General features: G+C 38.2%; 2 protein-coding genes across 2 annotated transcripts in view; both read left to right on the top strand.

The window, feature by feature from the left end:
* The window catches only part of hnrnpll (heterogeneous nuclear ribonucleoprotein L like), a 65,653-nt gene extending 59,866 nt beyond the window's left edge, over positions 1 to 5,787 (top strand). Inside the window, exon 14 of the mRNA XM_088086319.1 lies at positions 624 to 5,787. Within this exon, the coding sequence (XP_087942445.1) occupies positions 624 to 679 (56 nt within the window). The 3' untranslated portion in view covers positions 680 to 5,787. The remainder of the gene's footprint in view (positions 1 to 623) is intronic.
* Positions 5,788 to 7,472: 1,685 nt separating this feature from the next.
* cdk1 (cyclin dependent kinase 1) lies at positions 7,473 to 16,740 on the top strand. Its single transcript, XM_042501960.2, has 8 exons — positions 7,473 to 7,579; positions 7,966 to 8,008; positions 8,231 to 8,387; positions 9,268 to 9,391; positions 10,581 to 10,751; positions 11,147 to 11,310; positions 13,859 to 14,000; positions 16,479 to 16,740. Exons 2-8 carry the CDS (start codon positions 7,972 to 7,974, stop codon positions 16,593 to 16,595), a joined length of 912 nt encoding a protein of 303 aa, XP_042357894.1. The 5' UTR covers positions 7,473 to 7,579; positions 7,966 to 7,971; the 3' UTR covers positions 16,596 to 16,740.
* The last annotated feature ends 1,671 nt before the right edge of the window (positions 16,741 to 18,411 follow it).

The raw sequence follows: 18,411 nt of genomic DNA, 5'->3' as shown, positions 1-18,411 counted from the left end.
TTATTTTAATAAATCTTTCTTTTACTTTGAAAACTTCAACTAAAAAAAACAAACAAGAAAACCTGATTAGACTTTAGTTGTCAAAGGTCGCTGTGACCTTGTGTCTGTCATGTTCTCGTGAATGCAGTATTTCAAGAGCGCCATGAGGGAATTTGGGAAATTTGGCACAAACATCAAGTTGGACTCAATGATGAACTGATTAGATTTTAGTGGTCGAAGGTCAGTATGACCTTAAAACATGTTTTTGGCTGTAGCTCAAGAATTCATACGCTAATGAAGACACATTTTTACACAAATATATAACAGAATAAAATGATGAAGTGATGACACTTTATATCCAAAAGGTCAAAGGTCAACTGGGATACTGGGACATCATCATGTTTTTTAATCTTTTTTGTTTGAAGTTGTTCAGATAAACAGTTTTTGGGGAAATGGAGGGACAGACAAACAGAGACTCTCTCCCTTTTAGTTGGATGTTCTCATTTTTACTGGTTTGAGCTGAATGCATTTTCTGTCCTGAACTTTCTGTACTCATTTCTTATTTCTTCTAGCCTTCTGTCTGTGACAGGGCATGGCCTATCGTCTCTGATACAGACTCTAATACGAGCTGTGTTTGTTTTCAGATGGGTCCAACCCATACACCCTGAAACTGTGTTTCTCCACATCGTCTCATCTGTGAAAGGCTGCAGAGCACAAGGAGAGGCTGCTGAGCCTGATGATGGCTGACCTCTGACCTGAGAGACGGCGAGGGACCAGGAGAGACAGACACACAGATGACCGAAAAGGAGAATCAGAGAGAGATGTGGCCTTTAAGGAGATAAAGATGGAGAGAAAAGTACTTAGGAGAGAGAAGACAGTATCACTGTTTCTAAACAGAACATCAGACCAGCCCACCATCCAACCACAGCTCAGCAAGCTGACCGACCACAGACTGTCTGACACACTTGCATTATGTCTTTATATTGTCATGTGGGACCTCTGGAGGACACTGCTCATGTATTTGTCCCAGAGGACTTCACTGCATGGTAAACTTGTCTCTGAGTGTCGACCTGGACTGTCAGACACACAGAGACACAGACTGACAGAGACACAGGCAGGCAGACAGACAGAAAGACAGACAGAGACACAGATAGAGACAGACAGACAGACACAGACAGCAGACAGAGACGCAGACAGGCAACAGAGACACAGACAGACAGACAGATAGCAGACAGAGACACAGATAGAGACATAGACAGACAAACACAGGCAGACAAGCAGACAGAGACATAGACAGACAGAGACAGACGGAGACACAGGCAGACATGGACTTACTCTGACGACTCTACTGTACAAACGAGAAGTCATCATTTGTTGTCATGGCGACTGAAACAATATTTTAACGTGTAAACGTGGATGAATAAATACAGTGTGTAGTTTTCGTCATTGAACAAGTTCTTATTTAGGGTTCATCAGTGCCACATGAACTTTGTACGCTGGCAGCAGTAAGTTCAGAGGACACAGGTGTCTCTCCCCACTGTTTGGTCCAGAGTGAGACATCTCAACCACTGAGCAGCTGTTTAGTTTGCTGTGGACATTCATGGTCCTCAGAGGAAGACTTTTTTGTGACCCTCTCAACCTGATTTTACCCCCGTCACTGGAAGGAGGTCAGAACTGTCTGCCAACTCTTAAATCCATGATATCTGAAAAATCAATGGCACGATCATGGAATTCACATAAATATTCATGGTTCCAAGAGGATGAATTGTATTTTTAAGACTTCTGTTATTTCTTTTAGCCTTTATCATTCCCACCATCACCAGATGTTTCACCTAGACACAAGAAATATGAAGGTCTAATAAGCAGATTGTCATGACATGTATGAGCACATTCATTCTCCTCAGAGGATAATCTCTGTACATTTTTCATCTTCCTCTTAGTGCCTCCTAAAGCCAAAATATCCACTCTGTATACAAATATCTGTCAAATTGTCATGAAAGTTGCCCAATCTTATTTATGTCCCAAAGAGATGAACCCTTTGTATTTGAACGCTTTTCTCTCAAAGAGAAATGTTACAGCCACACTCCTGCTGAGGCTCTAAAAATATCGAGTTATTATTGTGTTTTTAATGCTGTCTTACAGATTTTGGGGTATAATGCGGGGCTGTGAGTGGGGTTAAGGATGGCAGAGGCATACATGGGACTAGCAGCACCAAAGAGAGCGATGTCCAGGCGCAGTAATTGCACTGAGCGGGTCCAGCAGTGGAGGTAGTCCATGCACTGACTCTGTAAACTACTGATACACTCAACATTCATTTTAACATAATGTTTTCGTGTTTTGCCGTTACCTTTAGAAATTCAACTTTATTATTTAAAAAATGCCATAGGCTGAATATTGTGATGGCTCTCTGTCACTCAGTATTGTATGTATATATAATGGTATCTTTTTTATCTTTGATATATGTTGCAGGAGGTTCAGATGGTATTCGTATATTATTGCTATTATTATTACAGGGCCTGCTTGATTTCTCTTTTGCCTATGGTGCTGTGCATAATATCTAGACGTGTAAACATTAGTGAAGTTATCAGCAGAATAAGAGCTCCAGGGTGAGCGCAGCAGACACAGTGATGTCATCCAGCCATACTGCTGCAGAGTCATCAGCTGACTGTGAGTTCACTGCAGTCACAGCAGCAGCCTGAGGCTGGCAGTGTGATGATGGGAGGCAAATCATTTGGTGGACTGGAGTAGATTTGCAGCGGTGTGACGGTGCAGCTTCTCTGATGTTACATGCTAGATTTTGGGTTTTCTCTAAATCAAATGCAGATAAATGTCGGTGGGTTTTAGCTGTTAGGGCCTCAGTCCACTGCTTCCTGTCACTTCCTCTTGTCGGTGCTCCTTTTGCAGCAGCATGTGCAGACATTAGAGTTGCTGGTACTTCAGTTATTACCAGTCATTTCTGTGAAGAACTAAATGTTTAGGTGGTAAATATTTATCTGAAACCAAATTGGCTCCATTCTTCTCCAAAATGAGGAAAGAGGGCAATGAGGAATTTAAGAAGAAAAACCCAGATATTAGCAAGAAATCAGTAAAAATTTACAAGAAAATTAATTGAAAAATTAGAAAACAAAGCAAAAACAAACTAATTTTAAAAAATGCAAACAACAACAACAACAAAAACAAGAAAGTTAAAAATAAAAATAAAAAACAAGGAAATGACCTGGACAATATATATATATATATATATATATATATATATATATATATATATATATATATCATATATCATATATCATATAATCATATATATCAATGTCTTGCCATTGCGCAGCATTTTTGATGACTGATTTTTAAAGTTTAAATCCCTTTGAAGGTGTCTGAATGCATCACAAGAAAAGTGATGTCGATCCAGATTTCAAAGACTTAAAACCAGAATGTGAGCATGATCTCAGCTTGTTCTCCTCAGTCAGGATTGATCGTAATGTGTTTTGAGACAAAAACCATGTTAGTGTGGTCCAGTCCATACTCACTAAATGTTTAGGTGATAAATATTTGACTCAATCTATCATCATCTCAGCACTGAAGTCTGATCATTAAAGAAAAGTCCTGCATTTAATCATTATTTCTTTCATGTGTTAGGGACACACGATAATATCAGCATGTCACTGCAGAGATATCTGCAGATATTGGCTTTACATTGAAAAGTCAGAATTGGCCAACATGCTAATTTTTGCCAAGATGACAAACCAATGGTTTTTTTTTTATTATTGACAAAGTGAACATGTGCAAAACATCGTCCCCAAGTTGAAGTATTTTTCTTATTTTGCACAGTGAAAGAATATTACATACCTTAGGCAGGTTTCCATTACAGGTTTGCGCAAAACTTAAGCGCTATTCTTTAAATTTAGATAAAACATAATTGCAAGATGTCATTACATTCCAGTAACTATGGTGATGGATGTTCAAAACATTAGCAGATTTATTTCTATTGCAGCCACAACACTAGCCGTCATTATTTCCAGTCCATCATGAGGGAGCCAGTTCCTACTGACAAGCACATAGCTATAGCACCATGTGACCTAGAAAAGACAAAAAATGTTCATTGCAGTTTTGTGAAATATGACTTTTGAAATAACACCTCATGCAAGTGTAAAAACTTTTTTGTGATAAATGGGAGTTTGTTTGTTTGTTTGTTTAAATTGATGTGTTTTAATTAGGCTTTTATATTCACAATTTCAGTTTGCGCAATTTAAGGATTAATGGACTCCTGCCTAGTGAAAAGCATTTTTTCCCTGGCTCCATCTGCTGATGGGCCATCAAAATAAGAGTACACAGAATGGGATGTTACAGAAATTTCACGACTGAATAGACTTGGTGATCATTAAAATTAGGTGGTAAAAAGAAAAAGTGGATGTATCAATATCGGTGTCAGTTATGTATCAGCAAATATTCAATATTGTGCATCGCTATCATGTATTTCCTCTCAGTGTAAACCACTGGAATATAGTCATAGGATGAGCAGAAAGGAAGGACTGTTGAATGCAGAATGATCTTATTGGTTGGACTTACAGTAACACCCACTAGTGAAGCATGAGGTCATCAGTGAACACACACCGCTGTCTGCTAAGTTCAAGGGTCCATCTCATGTACTTTTCTGTAGTTTTTTGCCATTGTTTCTGTGAGGAGCAATGAGTCAGCTGAGATTTGAGCTCTGCTGTGCTCAGCATTACAGTTGAGTCCACAGCACAGCCCAACAAAAGTCAGCTTTTAGACTGGTGTCACCTTTTAAAATGCTCTTGGTCTATGTTTTATACATATGACTGGTTTTTAGAATGAAGTGCACTACTACTGTAAGAACAGAACATGTTTGTCAAAGTAGAACCAAGATGTAACTCTCCGGTGTGGGTTGTTTATTTTAATGCACAGCATCTTTAAGAGCAGGCTGATGTTGCCTTTAAACATAGTCTTTATCAATTTTTTTCATACCTTACTAAAAACAGTGTCGTCTTGTACAGAAAACGCTTACGCTCATTTCAAAAATAAATGTGTACCTATTTGCACTGCGCATGGAAAACAACATCATGTTAAAGGACATTTTTTCTTTGACATCTTAAACAACATATTCATCTCTTCTCTTGCATGTCTTATTTTTATAATCTAATGCTCATATGAGATTTTTTTTGTGGATTTTGCATAAATTTGTGAATAAATAGGCTACCTAAAGTGGGAGTGGATGTTTGGACACACTGGACACAGAAACAAAAAGCACATTGTCTCCGGTCCATCCTGTCTCTCTCGTGCAGTTTAGCTCCACGCCTTCCTTTTCTCAATATGCTGCCATCCATCACACTTATGAGTGAAGGCATGCTTTTTGTACATAATATGTAATTAAGGAAAAGGTGTGAAAAGTTTTTGACAGATGAATCTGACTTAGTTAAATTATTGCTCATTTTGATGTTGTTTGTACGTCTCTTACAGCACTTGAATCTTAATGTGTTTCTAAGAAAGTTTTCTTTATTCCTTTTTAAGTTTTTTAAGCCCTGGAATGATAAATGATAGCGGTTGTTACTCTGGAGCTGATGTGAGTTTTTCATCAAAGGACTGACAGTATGAGACAGATTCATAGGACTCTTTATCATTTTAAGGTTGTAAAAGTTAAATGTTGTTAATACCTGTAATCACTAACAAAACACTTCAAACAATGGTGTTCATTCATTCAAGAATCTCTGTGGTTGTAATTTATATGTACATGTTGAAATGGAATAAATTTAGATTTGGAGCTGAAAGGTCGGCCCCTCACAGCTCAATTAAGTTGCCTCTCACTTGTCTTCATTTTACAGCAAACAACTGCAACAGCAAAAAACAACTGTGTTTGACATAAGAAGGAAATTCTTCTTTACTTCTTCTTCTTTGGTCATAGATAGATAGACAGACAGACAAACAGATATACAAAAAAACAGACAGACAGACAGACATACGTGCATACAGTGGCACATTTGAGCCTCCATACAAAAGAGCACTGAATTCATCAAAAAAGCTCTCTCTTTCTCTCTGTAAGTATATGTGTGTGTGTGTATATATATATACTACAGAGAGAGTTTTTTGTGTTTTTTTTTTAACAACCAGACATTTTTTTGGTGAATTATAGTGCTCTTTATATGGAGGCTTGAGTGTGCTGCTGTTTTAATTACAAACTTTTAAGACTTTTCACATTGTTAATGAATGTTTTTTTCAAAATCTATTATAAATGGTGTATTAAATTAGTATTACATTATGCAATTATTAGCTCAAAGTAAAATACTGCTATTAAAAAACATTTTAATTCTATTTCAATGCAAAAGATCTTACATTTTGAAATATTTCAACATAATTAATTCATCATTTAGACCTTTACCAGCATACATAATAAACTTTTACTTAGCTGTATTTTACTGGCACGACTGCCATTTTACTTGTATTTATATTAAAATTCATTCATCCATTAAATATATTTTTCAAATGCATCAATTCTTTTACTGAGTATACTGTAATTAAACACTGCAAAAATCAATCTACAGTTATTCCAGTGGCACACTCCAGACTTTATTAATTGCAGCCAGTGTTCAAGTGTTCGATGTCATAGTAATTCATCAGTAAAAACCTGGTGAACCAGTACAAATACATTCTGAGTCTGTGGGAAACATGAGCTAACCTGATCAGCATGAATAATAACAACATGTGAAACTGTCATTTGTTTACATCCACCATATAATACTTTCATATCTACTCAATTCTTAACTTTAAACAAATGATCATTTGGTATATTGCCATGTGTGAATTATAGCACAACGGGCCCCTGGGTACAGATATTCAAGGGCCCCACCATCTCTCCTAGAAGCAGGACACCCAGACTTTGTGCTGGTTTTGCATCTCCTTGTGGTTTTTGTGCAGTCATTTTGGGGTCTCTTTGATGTAATTTTGTGTCTTATTGAGGTATATATATATGTGTGTGTGTGTGTGTGTGTGTGTGTGTGTGTGAGATAGATAGATAGATAGATATACAACAAAACATATCACATACGCTACAGTGAAATATTGTGTTCAACTGTAAAAGAAGGAGGAGACCAAATACATTTGTATCTACTGTTTTGTAGTACAGTAGATACAAATGTATCTTTGAATATGGGGTGAAAACAGCTGTCCAGACAGTTGCCTGTGATGACAGAAAATGGACCCCAGGGACAACCAGAGTGAGCAATAAGAGCTCATAGAGTAATTAAACGCATCATTTTCTGAATACAAACGCACAATTATGGATAAATCCATTCATTGCTGTCCCGTCACAACACATTATATCTGTTCAGTTAAACGCTAGGGAGGTTCAGTGCCTGGGAGACAAAGCACGGGGTAAAAATATTTTCGTTTGCGTCGGCGCGTCCTCTCCCGCTCAGTCCACGTGATAGCCTCCCGCTCCCTGATTGGCGGTTTTGAAACACAGCGCGTGAGCTCATTGGTGAGTTTTTGAACCGCTGCATCACTGCGATCAATTCAAAAGAGTCTAGGAGCATTCCAGCGGCAGTCTGTGCACAGAGAGTACACACGGTAGGAAACGAAGCACAGTCCGGTAAGTATTATTTTACTTTATACTGACTGCAAACGAAATTGAATGATTAAACAGTACTACTGAAAACTCGGGCAGTTCGGTGTGGACAGAAAAGCGCTCAGTTGCGACCAGAAAATCAGTAGAAGGTACCCTTGTAGAGTAAGCCTTAGCTAACGTTGAGCTAACGTTGGTGACCTTTAGTTAAGCAGAAAAAACGGTAACTTAACGTGACTAAATTTCAGTCTTTCCAGGTTAAGTTGCTGTTTTAACGTTGAAAAACACAAATGAACAGTTAAACAACTCATGTAAAAAAAACAAAAAATGGCTATGTGTTAAAATAGAGAGGCAACTAACGTAAAGATAGTTGTAACAACGTCAGCACTATTGATATGACTGTTTTTTTTCAGGCAATAATGGAAGACTACTTGAAGATAGAGAAAATTGGAGAAGGTTGGTCTTACTGTTTTCTTGTCTTCTCAGTTATTGTGAAATTGCTTCAAATGTTATACATCGGAGATGATGGCATGCAGTAATGGAAATAAAGTTAAGTTATTAAGTCATTGTTTTCAGCATTCTCCTATTGTCTTTATAGCTACTTTCATCATCAAGGTGACGACTTTAAAGTGCATTCAGTATTAGATTGGCTCCTTTGGTAACATGATGTCCCTACAGGTACCTATGGGGTGGTGTACAAGGGCAGGCACAAGGCCACAGGGCAAGTGGTGGCCATGAAGAAGATCCGTCTGGAGAGTGAGGAGGAGGGGGTTCCCAGCACAGCTGTCAGAGAGGTGTCTCTGCTTCAGGAGCTCAATCATCCCAATGTTGTACGGTACGCTCACCCTGTGTGGAGTGGAGAGGGTTATCGAATGGGAAGAAAGGGTTTAAAAAGTGAATTTCCTTCTGATGAAATGTTATAATATGTTAAACTTATATTAGGACACTCGCAAATGTATTAGATCTCAGTAAAAATAAGCTCCAAGAAAACAGCAGCACTGAGATAGAAAAGCATCTGATGCTACGGCACTGCTGCTTTCTGTGTTCTGAGTTGTATGTCACTGTCATGGCTATTTCACAGGCTTATGGCACTTATAAACACTGTCACTCATGCCCCACTGTTTAACCACCTTATAAAGACACATCAACAATAACATCCAGGTTGGAATTGACCTATGCCACTAGAACAACAGTGGCTTCCATAGATGCACCATTTACAAACAAAAAAAGGGAGAATTTTTTAAATATCCTATTGCAATTCTTTTTGATGGATATTGCAATTGCAATATTACTCATGATTAGGGCTGCAAATTTTAAGCACTTTCCTTAATCAGTTAACCAGTAAAATTAACGATTGATTTATCATTATTTGAAAAAAAAAAACCCCAAACAAAACATAAAACAACACCAAATGTGTTTCCTTTTTTCCTGAGTCAAGGTTAAAAGCATCATATTGCATATTCTTTGACAGCATTTCATAGCCTATCGATTAATCGCTTAAATTTTACATGTAAGATTAAATTAATTCTGATCGATTAGTCGATCGTTGATATATTGTTACCATTCATACTCAAGATTATTGCATATCATTTTCACTGAGAAAAAATACACTAAATTAATATGATATGGGTTTTGATAGGGTCTGTACCAAAAAAAAGCATGCTCCCTTGCTTAGTCAGCTCTTTTTTTTGTGTGTGTTTGTGTTTGTGTCCCAGACTCCTGGATGTCCTGATGCAGGAGTCTCGTCTTTACCTCATCTTTGAGTTCCTGTCCATGGATCTGAAGAAGTACCTAGACTCCATCCCCTCTGGACAGTACATGGACCCCATGCTGGTCAAGGTACCTTTCATTGGGATGAATAACACCTTTCAGCAGTTAATCTTAGGGAACTACTGATTTGTAGTCTAGTGTGATGGTTTTAATTGGATTATGGAATGACATAAAATATCACAAGGTGGGAGCTGTAATTTTTACAGGAGTTATAATTTTTCAGTTACATGGGGGGGGTTATTAAATGACTCAAACACTAGCAAAAGGAAAAGGGACAAAAGCACATGAAAATTACTTACAAGTTAGCCAAAATATGGGGTAAAGTAAAAATCACTTGAAAAAAAAGCCTAAAAATAACAATATTTTTGCAACATAATTTTAAATATATAATTATGATTAGTTATATTGTTTTCTGGACATTTTTCCTGTCTTTTTCTAAATAAATATTATTTTCTAAATCTACTAATTTGTTGAACATTTCCTGCCAAGTTGCTCATTGCCTTTTTCCAATGTTTTTGAAATAAATCAAACCAGTTTGCTCAGGGTTTAATGGTTTAAATACCTGTGAAAGGCGTCTGAATGCAGCACAGAACAGTGATGTCTGTCCAGCTCTCAGAGTTAAATGTTATGGTTTTTAAAAATGTAAAGTTTTTTTTAGTTCTCATGGGCAATTTCTTTACCACAATCAGACCTTTGCAGGCACAGAATGTCATTTGTAAATTATTTTTGTGGTACACAAGTTTCCTATGTTTACAGCTGTCAGGAATAGCAATAACTTTATGTATTTGTGTCACTAGAGCAGGGTGATGTGGAGGATATCAAGTATCACAAGAGTTTTGACCAAATATTGATACCATTAATATATGGCCCACCATATTTGTCACTGTAAAAAAAAAAATAAGAAAAAAGAAAACGTGGTGAGGGGTGGACGATATTACCAATTTTGCTAATACTGAGGGTTACCACTGACTTTCATTAACGGCAGCTTCATATAATTTGAAGTAAATATTTAACCATTAGCCAAAGACTTTAATTGAAATTACATTTAAATACTATAGCTAATACCAGAACTGACGGTCTTTGCCACCATCTTTATGAGTCACCCATACTAAAAGGGTGATGCCATGGAAAAAGCTCTGTGATTGGGTGCTCAGGTTTAAAACAGATTAATGTGCCATTTATCTCTTGCTGCCAATCCATTTCAACAACCCTGACCATGTTTCCATCTCCATGTTCATTTCCCTTCGCCCCCTTTTAGAGCTACCTTTACCAGATCTTGGAGGGCATTTACTTCTGTCATTGTCGTCGAGTCCTCCACAGAGACCTGAAACCACAGAACCTCCTAATCGACAACAAGGGAGTTATCAAACTGGCAGACTTTGGTCTGGCTCGGGCCTTTGGTGTACCTGTCAGGGTCTACACCCATGAGGTGAGAATCCACTCACACACAGATGCTAGAATGTACCCAATGAATCAGTGTTTCTCCTAGTAACTTGTGCCCTTGTGCTGTCACTATGTACTAATCAAGGATGGAGGTGGTCGGAGTTAGGGCAAATACTGTTTGGTGGGTAGATTTTAGCATTTACCATTCACACACAGGGCTGGAAATGAACTTTTTTTTGTCCACTGTGGCTGGTGGCTGATGCTAATTGCCAACCCTGTTGACACTGGGATTCATAGACTAGAACTGCACTGACACAGAGGTCAGAGGTGAAGCATCACCAACACTACGTGAACAAACCACCAGGCTCTAAAATGACTGCTGAGCTAAATGAACCCGTCTGTGTCTGTGTCTGTGTGTGTGTGCGTTTGTTTGTTTTCCAGGTTGTAACCCTTTGGTACCGGGCTCCAGAGGTCCTTCTGGGTTCCCCCCGATATTCAACCCCTGTGGACGTTTGGAGCACTGGGACCATCTTTGCTGAGCTCGCCACTAAAAAGCCTCTGTTCCATGGAGACTCTGAGATTGATCAGCTCTTTAGGATCTTCAGGTAGGCTCACCAAAGCATACACACAAGCATTTAGTAGAACCTTCATCAGGTGTTCCACATAACGGTGGAAGTTACCTTCTCAGGCACACTCTGCTGTGCTCTGCTGCCATAAGTATCTGGTGCGCAGACCTCATGCGCCCAGTAATGCAGGAGGTCTGGGTACTTTTACACTGCAGGAAAAGAGCTTTTTTGCTTCATGCACTACTGAGCAGCACTCATAGAAATGAAAGAGGCCCTGCTTCCATCTTCCGGGCTGTTTTTGAACACATCCATGAAGCGAGGCTATAATCTAGTATGTTCAGGTAATCCTGTGATTTCTGATAAAAATGGTCCAACTATAAGAATCTCTGCCAGAAGTAAACAGCAAGGCATTTGTAATGTTATCATCCTATTTACAACTATCACATTCATTTTCATTTGTGTGGGGCAGCTGTACAATTAACTCCTAAAAATAGATTTTGTATAGGGGTTTGAGAAAAACTAATTGAATTAAGAATCACATTTTTTTTATGTTTTTGTTTGTTTTTTTTAATTTCAAAATTCTTGAATCAATGCAATTCAGCTGCGGCGGTGAAAATAAGTTGCTGCTTTTATTGTGATAGTCTCTGAGCTTTAGCTTCTAGCTTTATCTTTTTCACCTGTTCTTGCTGCTGATTCGCTTTGACATCTTAAATATATACTTCAAACACAGACTGTAGACCCTTCTGTCTGCTCCTCTGTGGGACTGCATTTTCATTTTCCAAAACTTAGATCATGTTTCTTCAGAGTGCAGTTAGTGACAGTGGGCTCTACGCTAGCTCCTATAGCTTAATAAACCATCAGAAAGTCGCAGGGTTTTGGCCTGATTCACATTACACACGGAAACCGTGCATTACGGCAATCTCGCCAAACTGCAGCATGTTTTACGCTCGTGGTGTTCACACTGACAGCGTTGTGGCTGCAAGGCTTCTGCAGGGTTGCCTGCTGCTGTGAGTTCTGTATTTCCATATTTATAAGCACAAATTCCACTCATTTGAAGAACAACACGGTCTTGAAAATATTTCAAAATAAAATGCCTTCTGTCAGCAACTGATGGGATTTTGTCAACAGACTTAATTTGAGGACTTTTATTTGTCTTTGTCTTTCCTCATCTCTGTGACAGAGAGAGACTTTTAAACTGCAGTAAAAGGCGATATAGAGTCAACGTAATCATCAAAACACCATATTCATTGTTTATTTCTGCCCGTAGAAAAAATTGGCGACTGTTTTTCTAGATGTGCTGCGCCTGAGACGCAGCAGAGACATGCCTGACAAGTGCTGCTTATGCAGGCTGTGTAGATGCTCTAACTCATTATTTAACATGGACTCGGAAAAAACCCAACTGGTTCAGCGACGCTCACACACTGCTTCTGCGTGAGATGCAACACAGGCCTTAACCAGGGGTCACTTCCTATGGGTGCCAAAAGGAAGTGGTCAGTGCACCATGGAAAACTGGCACACTTCATGGTGCTTCAGCGTCCAGTGTGAACCCCAAAAGATGAACTTCAGTAATACATTATTTTTTTTTCATCTTTCAAAAGCAAGTGTACAACCTGCAACTTTCCATAACACTACATGACTGGTTCATTAATGCAAAAGAAAAAAAGTTTGCACATTGCACAGTAAGAGGCACAATATGATGAGTTAAATAATGACTTTTTTGTACATCAATCTGAGTCATATTCAGTGTCCCCAATTCAGACATTTGTCAAGAGTTTTTATCTTTGTGAATATAAATTATATTGAAGTTTTCAGAGATTCCAACGGTTTCTTCCACTTCTGCAAAGAGAGATAAGTCTGTCTGTTGACCTGTTCTTTTAAGAGTCACACATGAAAATGAAAGAAAGGTTGTCTCTGGTCCACTTCACCATGGTGGCTCGCCTCGCCAGCATTAAAAGCGATTGAACCACTTCACCATGTTGTCAAAGAGAGACGGGGACATTTCCAGGCAGACATAAAAGTGGATTTTCTGACACCTGTTGACCTGTTGCTGTACTAATGTTTATACATACTGCCCTCTAAAATAACTGAATTTTGTTGTATTCCCACAAGCCATGCAACCTAGTGCCTACATGAGTTTTACATTTGGGACAATGTTGTGAAATTCCTGCTTTATACTTACTATAAATGTATGTTGATAAATAGATATTATGTAGTATATTGTATTTTAACTCTTTATATCTTTTGCAGAATCACTCTCTACTCACTAAACAGATAACGTAGCTGAACTTTGTTTTAAACAGTTCTGAAATAATCCAATAATAATCTAGCAGGCCACTTTCTTATTTTGTGAATAAAGAACTACACAAGTCATACATGCTGCAGCGTCTGTGTTACATTCAGTCCTGAAAGTTCCTGAACTATCAGAAGGCATAGTCCCCAGGACAGGGACTATTTTAACAGCTGGACCTATCAAACATGAGCTGGAGGTAGTTCCTGAGGGTCTTGGTCTCCTGGGGCACTTCCTGTTTAACCGTCTTTCTCTGCTATTCCTTCTCTGAATCCTGCTGTCTGTTTCTGTTCTCTGCAGGACTCTGGGAACCCCAAACAATGAAGTGTGGCCTGACGTAGAGAGCCTGCCGGACTACAAAAACACCTTCCCTAAATGGAAGTCTGGCAACTTATCATCAATGGTGAAAAACCTGGATAAGAACGGCCTGGACCTGCTAGCGGTAAGAACTACGGCTGGGACATTTAACAACTCAATTCTAAATGATATTATGGGGGTAATGATTTGCTTTGTCTTACAAGATAATACCAGATAGGAGGATGCAGTCCTTGTTTTTGCTATGTGTGGTTAACATCAGTCCTCCAAGAGTTCCTTTTTTCAAACCAGTCAGTCACATAAAAATCTGCAGAATTGGGTAAGATGAACTTCAGGAGCACGTCTAGTATTACCTGACCTTCAGAAATGGATAACTTTGCGTCGGGTCACAAGTGCCAAATAAGGGCCCTCTCCACCTGAGGGGCCACAAGGGCCAATCAATGGCCATTGAGCATTAATTATTAACTGGTATCTTTAATTGGCTACAAGGGCCAATGATGGTAATATAGAGGGTCAGTTAACCATTAATTAGTGGACAAATGGACCAGGCATCACTAAATGATATCTTTGTATTGGAAGTCGTGTCTGTGTCTGTGTCTGTGTGTGTGTGTGTGTGTGTGTGTGTGTGTGTGTCCATGTGTGTCCGTTGTTATGGTGATTAATGGCCTGCCTGCACCCCTCCTCCCCCCTCTCCTCTCAGGTCAGCTCAAAGGAGGCAGCTGAATTTGATGGAAATGTCCATGTCAAACTCCTCCATTTTACAGACATACCTTTTAACAAATAGTCAAAATATTACAACAGGAAGAGAAAGGAGGTCGTGACGAAGGCAGCCATATAATTTTTGTGTGGAAAAATATCTGCTACATATCCCATATCATTGTGTAAAGAAAAAGTTCAAGAAGCCAATTTCCAGAAATGTTTCATTTTCGTTCGTATTGGAGTAAATGGGGAATTTTTCGGCTCTTCCTTTTGACGCCCCATGAGCCAGCTGTGTTGGGTTGTCAGCTTTCAAACCCACTTAATTCAGCAACCACAAGTTTTCCTACGCTGTGATGTACAAATTGTGTACATTCGCTGCTCGCTGTGGGAGTAGTGGCAGTTTGTTCAGGAAATTTTTTGATTATTTTTCAGCTCCTCCACACTAACGACAGAGTGGCTTTGATCTCTGACAAGAGTTCCACCCATAAGAAACCATTGTAAAATCTGAAAACGTCTGAAAAACATCACCATATGTTTACTGCGAATTCGTAAAAACCATACAAGTCATGAAAATTTCCAGTTACGTCAACACAATCCACGACCTGGTGAACCGTTTAAAGTTTGAATCATTTCTCTGCTTCAACGTATGGCGATGTTCTATGGCCTCAAAGAGTCATGAACTTGAGCTCTTTTTTCATCTCTTTCAGGAGGCTCTTCATTTACTTTAAATGGGAAATTTTCTGCAGTTTTTGGGGGATTTGGGGAAAACTGCTTGGCAAAACTCATAGCACACCATTCCTGAATTTTCCGCACATTTTGATGTATGTTTCGCAATGCAGGCACTTCAGGATATGTGTTGCGCCGTATTGTAATAGGTTCCTTGCGCTGCTACGCAGTGCAGGCACCCTAATGAAAATGCAGCACAGTCAGGATACAGACACTTCATGCATCGCAGGTGTGACTTGAAAGACATGGTGGAGCGCTGTGGATGTGTTATATGCTCTGAGGAGGCAGGGATGCACTCTGTATGGCTTCAGTGGATAAATAGATCTGTCCTTCATTACAATCCTTAAATCTGATCCTCATAATAGGTTTATTTTTAAGTTGTCTTGGCACATTTCTTATGTGTCACACAATATCAGGCTGTGTAATATGCTATTAAAGGTAACATCTGTACACCTACTCCATGCCTTACAAGTTTACTCAAGTCACCATTTTCATCCTACTTGGTTCTTCATCAGGTCAAAATGTACATTTGACCTTTGTTATATATATATATATATATATATATATATATATATATATATATATATATATATATATATATATATATATATATATATATATATATATATATATATATATATATATATATATATATATATATATATATATATATATATATATATCGGAGATTACTCCTGTTCTCCCTTAACCTTAATTTAATACAATTTTGAATGCAGGGGTTTGCAGACTGATGGTGGCTTTTATTATAGTGTTTTAATATAAAGATGAATTCTAATATATATTTAAAAAAAATCTAGATATGCTGCTGCTGCATCATGCCTGAGGGAGCCAGTTCCTACTGACAAGCTCATAGCCATGGCCTCATGTGAGCTAAAAAAGACTAAAAAGTGTTTCCATTGTAGTTTTGCCAAATATGGCCTTTTCTAATTACCTGAAATACCATGTTGTGTGAGCGTAAAAATGTTTACAATAAATGGGCGTTCGTTTAGGGTTTTTTACGTGTTTTCGTTAGGTGTATTTTACATTCTCAATTTCATTTTGTGCAATTTTGGGGTTAATGGAAACTCACCTAATGTAGAAGTCCTATTGTCACTCAATATCCGGATCTCCTGAATGATGGTCTCTTGTTTTTTTCCTCTGTCTTGTTTGTTTTCTGTAGAAAATGTTGACCTACAATCCTCCCAAGAGGATCTCGGCACGTGAGGCCATGACTCACCCTTATTTTGATGACCTGGACAAATCCACTCTACCTGCTGCCAGCATCAACAAAATCTAAAACACATAAAAATAGTCATACTCATTGTGAATTCTCATTCTGTAAATACTTCTGTGTTCTAATTTTTGTAGACCTTTAGTACAAGTTTGTCTTTCAACAACGTTTTTTCAATAAATCTGCACTTTGTGTGATTCTCATAACTTAATACTTGTTCTTATAATTAACATTTGCTTGAAAATATAAGGCTTGACATGAGGGTACAACAATGCTGTGTAGCCTGGATCCATACAGCCTAAACCTTGGCTCAGAAAATGCAAACAATACAGACCTTTCGGCTATAGGTGTGGAAAAAAAAATCGCTTTTACATATAAGGCCCATTATCACACATCACAGTTTGCCTCAGAGGAACCTTTATGAATAATAGTAGTACTATATGATAGTACCAGGGTTCCCATGGTCATGAAGAACCTTGAAAGTCTTAAAATTTTGCAATCACATTTTCCAAGCCTTAAGAAGTTATGTAAGTGGAGTTAATAAAAATCATTGAAAGTTTTGGAAAGGTCATGGAATTGTGTTGTGTGTAATGAAATTGTTAGTAATCTGTGGATAACCTTCCATTAATGACAAATTTATCTTGGCTGTAAATGTTGCATAGCTCTAATATGTGCCTGTGTGACATTTTACAATCACATACCTTTCCTCTATTTCGTCTCTCCCCTCATGTTTGATTCTGAATCTGGTTTGTCTGATATGGGCAAGCTTTTGTATGGGTCCATGAATAGTCAGACTATTTGAATATCAGAATATTTATGGGCAAAATTTAGACATTTTGCCCATAAAAATGTTTGGGAACCCAGTAGTACACATGTATGAATATATAATATATGGGGGTAATAGATAGATGGACAGAGAGAGATGGTTTCAATGGAACATTACAAAAAGAGCCTTTTGCAGCCTTTTTGTCTATGTACAGTCTTTGTACAAGTTTTGTGCAGAAAGTGTAGAAGGAAAAAAGGAGTTGAAAGGCTTATCCTCTTTTACTTTTATACACATGAGAGGGTTTGCTTTAATGTCTGTTGATGGGGTTAGGACCAAGGTCTGCCTGCATCACTGTCACGTCACTCAGCATGGTCACTGATTTTCAAGCATAATTTCTTTCCACATACATTTTTTCTGCGGAAAAATAGGGATATTTAATAAAGGAAAGGGCTGTTACCTCAGACTTGGTTTGAAAATAACATTTATTTCTGTGACACTCAATAGTGTTTCAGAAGGATCATTAGACTAAGTGATTGATGAAGAGTACCTTTCCCTTACTGCTAAAGAGTTGTCTGGTAGCTAAGGCCCATTCTATGGGTGTTTCAGAGTTATACAGAGGAAAGTTATTTTCAGTACCTGATGTGTGCAACCCACCCAATCTGTAAGTAAGTAAATTTTATTTATATAGCACCTTTCATAGATAGAAATCACAAAGTGCTTTACAATAAAAACACAGTGCTTCACAAACAGAATAAACGGTGATTTACAAAGGATAAAATACAACACAGTTCTTCGAAATAAGGCAAAAGAAAATACAATATAAACACCAAGTTAATAAAAGAGGTTAATTAAAAGCTTGTCTGTATAAAAGTGTCTTCAGCTGCATTTTAAAGGAGTCAGTGGAGTTGGTGCAGCGTAGAGCCAGTGGCAGAGAGTTCCATAGTCTCGGTGCTACTGCCTGAAAAACCCGATCACCACGAGTTTTAAAATGAGTGCGTGGGACGAACAGCAAATTCTGGCCTGCTGACCTCAGAGCATGAGATGAAGAATGTGGTTGCAGCAGGTCAGAGATATATTGTGGTGCTTCACCATGTAGGGCCCTAAAAGTTAAAACTA

The sequence above is a fragment of the Plectropomus leopardus genome, chromosome 13 (assembly GCF_026936395.1).
Source record: "Plectropomus leopardus strain MGB_pleo_1.0 chromosome 13, ASM2693639v1, whole genome shotgun sequence".
In the NCBI taxonomy this organism is placed as follows: domain Eukaryota; kingdom Metazoa; phylum Chordata; class Actinopteri; order Perciformes; family Serranidae; genus Plectropomus; species Plectropomus leopardus.
This window is presented reverse-complemented; position numbering and strand designations above follow the sequence as displayed.